The 8,697-nt window shown below is 41.6% G+C and overlaps 1 protein-coding gene across 1 annotated transcript; it reads right to left on the minus strand.

Annotated features, from left to right (window-relative positions):
* Window positions 1–1,151: 1,151 nt before the first annotated feature.
* Window positions 1,152–8,421, minus strand: SERPINB3 (serpin family B member 3). Its single transcript, XM_043557194.1, has 7 exons — window positions 8,227–8,421; window positions 7,624–7,680; window positions 6,262–6,390; window positions 5,395–5,512; window positions 4,455–4,594; window positions 3,812–3,967; window positions 1,152–1,959 (listed from the first exon to the last, which is right to left on the minus strand). The coding sequence occupies exons 1-7, from the start codon at window positions 8,392–8,394 to the stop codon at window positions 1,558–1,560; spliced, it is 1,170 nt and encodes a 389-aa protein (XP_043413129.1). The 5' UTR covers window positions 8,395–8,421; the 3' UTR covers window positions 1,152–1,557.
* Window positions 8,422–8,697: the final 276 nt, after the last annotated feature.

The raw sequence follows: 8,697 nt of genomic DNA on the forward strand, positions 1-8,697 counted from the left end.
GCGGGGATTCAGTACTGACTGAGAAGGATTTGGAATGAACACAGTCCTTTTAAGCAAAGCTGTGTCCTAGAAACTAAAACTTGTCAATACCTGATCTTTGTATATTGATGTACTTCAGAGGCAGTTCTAGGCCCTCCTTTCTCATCACGTTACATTCTCTCCCTAGGATCTCATTCTTGCCTTTAGCTGTCCCTTTTTTTTTTTTAACCAAGTTTTAGAGTTCCTGAATAAATATGGAAAAACTTTTATGTTGAACATGACAAATTTAGAGCTTCAGATCATATCCTGCACCGGCTTTCTGGACTCATGTATTCCAGTGCTTACTGGACAAGTCCATTGAGATGTCTCAAAAATAATTAAGGGGCATCTGGGGGGCTCAGTTGGTGAAGTGTCGGACTCTTGATTTCAGCTCACGTCATGATCTCATGGTTTGTGAGTTCAAGCCCTGTTCCTGGGTCTGCACTCACAGTGCAGAGCCTGCTCGGGATTCTCTTTCTCCCTCTTTGCCCTTCCCCCCTGCATGCGCACCGCCCCCAAAATAAATAAACTTTAAAAAAAAGCAGTTAAAATTCGACAGATACAAACCTAAACCCACGATCTTTTCTTCCTTCCAAAACAAAATCTTCTTCCATGCGACCAGTTGGGTAGGCCAGAAACTTGGACATGGTTTTTGGCTTCTGTCTCTCATTTCTGTCATATATAATGTGTTGCTGGAATCCTGTGCACTTTACTTGTGAAGTAATTCTTACATATCTGGTTTTCCCCAGTGCCACTTCTGACATTCTGATGGCTTACTGATTAATCTCACTGTATCTACACTGTTCTTTTCTCTCATCCATTTATATCACAATAGCCAGAGATATAATTTTAAAATGCCGATATGATGATCTCAGTCTCATCTTTGGGAAACAAACAAATGAAACCTGTACTGGCTTTCCATTTGTTTTAGGATAAAATAGAAAGTTGTGAACGTGGCCTACAGCACCTTTCATGTTTGGTACCAAACTACCTTCAGCCTTATCATGCTCTGCTCCTATTTTGAATTTTCTTTTTAATGTGATAGTATATTTTTAAATTATCTTTCCTCTGTGTGGTGGGTCACTTGTACTTTGTTGAAACGAAAAAAAGAGGAAAGCAACAAATAATTTGAATAAATGTTTTATTGATCATCTGTTTCACAAAATAAAAGAAATGTAGACAAGTAAGGGTGCTAGATGTCACCTAAATTCAAATAAATGTGGGTATTTAGGTTAGTACGTTTGAATAGTAGATATGGTTTTTGAAATAGATATTATTCAAATTTAGTAGAAGATAGAGTATTAAAATATCCTTTTACCTCGTGTTGAACATTTTGTCCAACGGGGAATTATCATGGGGAGATAAAGTAGGTTTACATGTGTTTGTAGAAAGAGGGAGATGGATAGACAACCATTAAGTTCCCAGTGATGACTATGAGATTGGAAAGGAACAAAAGAATGAAAGAGAATATGTTATTTTTAGCAGTCAATGTACTGGAAAGACTGCATTTCTCGGTAAGTAGTGGCAGGCTAATTGTATCTAAGGGGAAGAGACTCTGCCCAGGAAGAGAATGCAGTTGGTCTTATTGTGCTTGATGAAGAACAGGAAAGGGTGATCACAACGAAAATGGTAAATTGGTGGTGATGTATACCCAACATTTATGTTTGTAGAAGCTGTGGCCTCGGTGCCCTCTTCAGTCACCTCCACAAAGGACTTGTGGAGGGCTTTAGACACCACGAGATCCAGGCTCCCTGTCATGCCTGAGAAGTTGGCTCTCTGTGTATTGAAGGCGTCCAGCATCCCCAAGGCTTGCAGCGTGGCCTTGAGGTCATAGTCGTCTTCCACTTTGAACCGAGGTAAATATAAATCCACCCATCTATCGCTCATATTCTGTGAGCTCGTCCACTCTGCTAGTTTCTCAGCGGTGAGCTGGTCTTCAAGCTACAGCGGTAGAAAACAGGAACAACCGACATGATTCTCATTGGACATCAAACATGATTTAACATTGGATTGAATTATAGAAAACTTTTATTTTGACAGTAAAATGTAAATACAGAAGATTCAGTTTATTACATCTTATCTGAGGAGGCAAAAATAACACAGTCATAAAAAGATATTATACAATTGAAAAATGTACTATATATTCATGACTGTGTTATATTTCTGTATACATAAATACATATGCATTGTATAAATATATACACATGGATATATATGCATACATATATGCGCAACAGAATTATTAAATCAGATCATTTTGTGAGAAATGAACTATGTATCTATTTTTTACACTCCCCACATGACATGCTTCATTTTCAAATAGACTCGTCTTGTTACTATCCTTATATACCTAACTTTTTACACCCTGATTTAAATGATGATAGTGTATGTCCTACTTATATTCCTTTTTCTTGCTTGACCTATTTGTAAACATTTCTCATACAGATATATTGTACTCTAAACAAGTTTAAATTGTTACACACTATTAACACTAAATTGATGATTCAACGTACACATATTTTTAAGCATTCACTATGTGTCAGTCGCTAAGTTAAACTCTTGGCAATAGGAAGATACGCCATTGTTCCTTGTTCTGAACCTTTCAATATTTTGAGCTCCTTGCCTTGTTGGATTCGTTACTTTAAGTTAAAATCCCAGGACTGGGATTCCTGATGTTATTGATCATGAGGATTGCTGAGCTGGAGTATGCACAGGGTCGTGGCTCTTCATGTGTACTGCCGTATTACTTTCCCTGAGGATCTCCAAAGCCCAGCGTTAGCACAGTATCTATTTTGGTTGCAGCAAGGTCACTGGGATGTCAGCAGCATCACGGGCTGTTGGAGTCATTGCAAGCTGCCATCTTTGGATTGTCTTTTATGCGTCAGATACTATTGTTGGTATTCTTATATATTAACTTCATTATAACAGTTTTAAGAGGAAAATGGTAGTCCCTCCACACACATTTTTTGTTTGTTTGTTTGTTTGTTTGTCTCTGAGCAATGAGACTCTGAATGATTTTCGAGCTCCTAGCAACAGAATACTTCCAGATTGAAAAGCTAAATCTGTTTGTCCGTTGTCTGCAAAACTACTGTGATTTAATATTTCAAATGTACCCTTTGTTGTTTTAATTTGCTCGTTTTTTTTATAAGTGAGCTTGCAAATATTTCCATGTGTCACGTCGCCTACATATGAGTGCTTATTTCCTTGTCTTCACGTGAATAGACTGGAATATATTAGAAGTTCTTATGGTTGCAAAATATTAATGTGTGCACCTAGGTAGGTTTTTCAGAATATTAATGGGACCTGTGATGTTGAGATTTTCTGTATAATCTTCTATATCACGCTGCGATATTTAAGATCTTTACTGTTTGAGGGGCGCCTGGGTGGCTCAGTTGGTTAAGCGTCTGACTTTGGCTCAGGTCACGATCTCACGGTTTGTGAGTTTGAGCCCCATGTCGGGCTCTGTGCTGACAGCTCAGAGCCTGGAGCCTGCTTCAGATTCTGTGTCTCCCTCTCTCTGCCTCTCCCCCACTTGTGCTCTGTCTCTCTCTCTCAAAAATAAATAAAATGTAAAAAAAAAGATATTTACTTTTTGGAACACACAGGATTCCAGATTCTCCTTAACAATTCTTTTTTAGGCTGTTGGCAGAGAAGAAATGACGTACTCTGTACTTGAACTCTGTCAGCCACCACCAGCTAACTGTGATCGTTGGTGCAGTGAATGACGCACACAAGCATTGTACTGCTGGGAAGTCAGGCAATAGTAGGAAGAATCAGAGATACAAGACTGTACCTTCTGCAGACCGTCCACTTCATTTGGCAACAGCAACATCATGCTTAGATCCTTGCCTTTGTATGGCATTTCCAGGATCTTGGCCTGTACGTCCTCCAGTGAGGTGAAATTGAAGACACTGGACTGTTTCATCATCTGCACGGGTTTGCTTGTATCCTGAGGTAATTGACGTGGCAAACAAACGCCAAGTGAGGCATTATTCAACAGAAGATAACGCTATTGAGATACACATCCTCCTTCTAACAGATGGTAGGGTTCTTCAAGTATCCCCAAGTAAATAGAGTCAAAAAAATCAAAGAGGACAATGCAGCCATGACAAATTCTGTTTTCTACCTGCAGTTGTACACACTATCAGATAGGAGTTGAAAGTTAACATTCCATGTATGACTGTGTTACATTATTATAAATAAATTACAGGGGCACCTAGGTGGCTGTATCTGTTAAGCGTCCAACATCGGCTCAATTCATGGTCTCACAGTCCGTGAGTTCAAGCCCTGTTTCGGGTTCTGTGCTGACAGCTCGGAGTCTGGAGCCTGCTTCGGATTCTGGGTCTCCCTCTCTCTCTGCCCCTCCCCAACTCATGCTCTGTCTCTCTCTCTCTCAAAAATAAATAAACATCAAATAAATAAATCAATTATAATACCTTGTTCAGCCAAAATTTTTCCTCCACCGTATATTTTTTATCAAATTTCTTGTCCCACAGTCCTTTGAAATAGACTGCGTTCACCAGAACCAGAACGGTAGACTCAAGAGAGTTTTCGGGAAGCAGATCCTTGATTTTTCCTGCAAAAGTAAGAACATCAGAGGTCTGCCATAGAAGTACAAGTGGTTTGTTTGGAAGATGCTCTGAAAGTTACAAGCGATCATTAATTATTCACACAAGTCACTACTTTAGGGACGGTGAGCAGTGGTTCTCGAGGTTCAGCTTTCCTCACGGCACCAGCCTGATAGAGACACCCCTCGTTGTCATGGGAAAGGTGTTCAGCTTCTGTTTTTGGAGGACTTCGGTCACCACACACTGAAGAGTCATACACTGGGGTCAGCTGCTCTTCCAAGCGACTCCACCCCCCTTCCCTCCCTCAGTTCTTCCGCTCCTCCCTCCCTCCTTTTCTTTCTGTTTTTCAACTTTAGGCTCACGGCTGTGACGAAATAGGGCTTGATTGTTCTTTAGGACAAATGGCGCGAGCTCTGTAGTCTGAAACGTACGTGCTGTCAGACACCACTCCCCGCGGTGTCTTCCTCTTTATTCTCCACTAGAATAGAGAACAGAGGATGTGAACCGAAGACAGGGTCTGAGCAGAGTGTTGAGGTTCACAGACATCCGGTCATCTCTGGCCACGAGCAAGCACAGATTGCCAGCCGTGTTTCCTTGTAGTCGTCTTTCTGTTCTACCTCCTGGGCCCCCCTTGTTACTCTCCACATTGACTTGGACCGTTCGGTCATCTGCAGTACCCTTCTCCATCCTCTCTTCAAAGCCAAGCCCCGCCCCACGGGCATCCCATAGGGTGTCAAGAATAGGTTCCATGCACAGCAGGGACTCAAAAGTGTTTTGTTTTCTAAATGGGAGAGCTCCCATACTCTACCATTTGTTTGGCTTTCCACCCAGGAATTAATCTTGTTACGAGTTTCTTCTGCCGCATTTTGAAAATCAACAGATTCCACACTGGCTAGGTAAAATTTCTTGACGTTATCCATATAGTCCTTTGATGTGGGAAGGAAGGAAGGACACAAAGAAGAATTAAGAGTAATTTGTCAGTAACTATGTATTCCCAAGTTAATTATCTTCAATCTTGACAAGATAGAGTACAAGGAATCTAGACGAACCCTGGAGAAATCTACTTTTTCCTGCCCATGCATATTTTGCACAGTTACCACGTGGGTAACGTGAAAAGGAAGCACAGGCTGGTGCAAGAATGAAGTCTTCGAAGGGCAATGCCTTCTGTACCTAGGCTGGGACAGGAGAGGCCGTGGGTTGCAAACTGCAAAGCGTGATGCCCCAAAGGAGATGGTGTGCTTCTGGGACTCCTCACCAGTACTGTCAATCCTTAGTCTTCCATTCTGGGCATTCAGTCTTCCCTGGTACTTCCCCAACTCTCCTTAGAGACTCACAAGCCTGCCCTCTCGTCAGTATCCCATTAGTCATTGCCCATCAAAATTTATACTGTGTAACTGAGTGGTGTCAGCTCCCGAGGGGCATCTCATGACTTCCTTTGCTACTGAGCCTTCCCTTGGGTTATAAAGTAATCCCTGAACCCACACTCTATACTGGCAGATTGTCAGGTTCTAGGAAACTTCATCTGGTATAGTTGAGGCAAGGGAATCTTGCACCCCGTGTAAATGCTCCCCGTGTGGATCAGCCAGGTTCATCTGCCTGACTGTCTCCCGTTTGGTCATTGAAGGACTGACGGCCCAGGATTCAAATAAGGTGTGGAAGGCCAGGTGAAACTTACTTGAAGAAATGGATACTTGTTTTCTCCATAGAACTTGTTGGCAATGTTCAGTTCATATGCATCGGTGGGTTTCTTTAATTCCGTTAGAAGCTTTTGAAATTGGTGGTGCACATTGCCCAACTTTTCAACCTTCAAATATCAAAAAGTAAGCTCATTGTAGTCTCTGTCAACGTAAATATAAATACTAACCCCGTGTATATCTATTAGATCCGAAGGTAAAGTTTGGTATTCCCACAGATGACATTCATTGTTGTTCCCTGATTTTCGGTGGATTTACTTAAATATTCTTCGAAATCTTTACATTCAGTCTCTTCTAGGAAATTCTTTGTTCCTGCTCTAAATAATCCAGTCTTTTCACTTTTGAACTGTAGATGCAGTACAATTCCACCATTGGATTGCCTTCTAATTGCTACAAACGATTAGGTTAAGCTTCCCAGCTAAACGTAAGCTCCCTAAAAACTAGAAGCATATTTCATTTTAGCAGCCATCACTGGTGTGATAATGTTGGATTTGTACATTTCAGTTACATTATGACATGAAGGCCTGTGCTCTCCTAGATGGTATTATGTTCTAAGACCTACTGACCATGACCTTCACTCATGATAGCCGTACTCTTACGTGTAGGAACAGTATGTGCCTGGTAAGGACTTTACATTGGTACCTGTGGGTCTTTAGACTAATTCAGATGAAAAAAAAACCCTCAGAATTAAATAAACTTTCCAAAGAGCCATGGGTAGCCAGCGACAATTTTTGAACCTAGGCCTGTCTGAATCCTGAAACTTCCACTTGCTAGCTAAAAGATTTGGACCATCAGGTTATAAACTATATAACTCATATAATCATTTTTCACAATTTACTTGGATGTGTGCTTATTCCTCTTAATTCCATTTATGAATTAATTAAAATGATACTATTTTAGCAACAGTTTTATGATTACTGTAATTATTGTTATTCTATGATGACAATACATAAAATTTGTCAGAGTTTCCAGTAATCTAGGCACTGTCGTAATGTTTTACATCTGTCTGTATGTACTGAGGCAGATTCTTTTATTACTCCCAGTTCTCCGGGCTGAGGTCACTGTGCCTCAGAGCAGTTGTGTCTTGTTCACGTTCCCCAGTGGTGAACAGCAGAGCAGGAATTTGAAGCTCTTTAAGAACAGTAGTGATCTCCACTCCGGAAACAAAAATACGAAAGAAATCAATATGTAATATGAAATGAGAAACAACTCTGTCCAATCTATTTTGCTTAAGATTTCTCCTAAAAGCTGACTTTTCACAGTTTATCTGAAATTCCCGTTTTAAAGTGGGACCCTCTTGGATGTGTGATTCTCCTCCTAGACCCCAGTGTTCTGTGACTCACGTGATCTGTCGTAGTTCTTCCTCTCATGTTGTGTGTGGCTTCGTTGAGGTGAAGGACCTGGAAGAGGCAGGAAGTGGGACAAGAAAAGTACTTAAAAGATCTGGAAGTCAAAAAGAGAGAAAGAACCCCAAAACAAACAAAACAAAACCTCATAGCAAACCAAACCAAAACCAATACGCAAAGGAAAAAGAGAAAACTGCAGTGTAAGCTTTTGCTCCTTGAAAAACAACCGCAAAGCTGATTGATCACCAGCCACTTCAAAGAATCCTGTGTTGTTATTCATTGTTCAGGAAGCGTGAGGATGTTTTCCATGGATTTCAGTCAGCGCCTCACTTCTACCGTTACTCTTCCATTTAAGCCTCTCCTCTACTTGTTGTGCAGTTGTGGGAGTTCATCCCAGCTCCCAGAGGAAATGTAGGCACAGGGAGGCAAATGGGGCAGAGCCCAGGGGAGGGCGTGTGCTCCCCACAGCTCTGTGCTCACCCAGTTATGGGAATGTTTGCCCAGCCTCCTGTGCTGCACAGCCGGATCTGTGGTCATCTGCACCCAAGCCAACGGAGAGATCCGTCTAAGCTGGTCAGTGTGTAGGCAGCTGACACCTACCTCCCCAATTTCGAGGGCAGTGTTTTCTCTGGCTCCTAAGTAGGTCATGGCTAATGCTGATGTGATGGATAAAGGGGAATAGAAGATGTTGTCATTCTTCTTTGATAGTTTGAACTGCTGGAACAGATCCACTGCAAAGTGGGTGTTTGCTTCACTGAGTGAATCCATGGCGACCTTGATGTGACCTGGAGTTCCTAGAGAAGCATCAGGTTCATATTATGGCTTTACTGAAGGGAAGGTTAGTCTGTCATGAATTTTCTTAAAAAAATTTTTTTAAATGTTTATTTTTGAGAGAGAGAGAGCTGAGGAGGAGCAGAAAGAGAGAGACACACAGAATCTGAAGCAGTCTCCAGGCTCTGAGCTGTCAGCACAGAGCCTGATGCACGGCTTGAACCCACGGACAGACCGCGAGATCATGACCTGAGTCTAAGTCAGACACTTAACAGACTGAGCCACCCAGGTGCCCCGGTA

This window comes from Prionailurus bengalensis, chromosome D3 (assembly GCF_016509475.1).
Source record: "Prionailurus bengalensis isolate Pbe53 chromosome D3, Fcat_Pben_1.1_paternal_pri, whole genome shotgun sequence".
Lineage (NCBI taxonomy): Eukaryota > Metazoa > Chordata > Mammalia > Carnivora > Felidae > Prionailurus > Prionailurus bengalensis.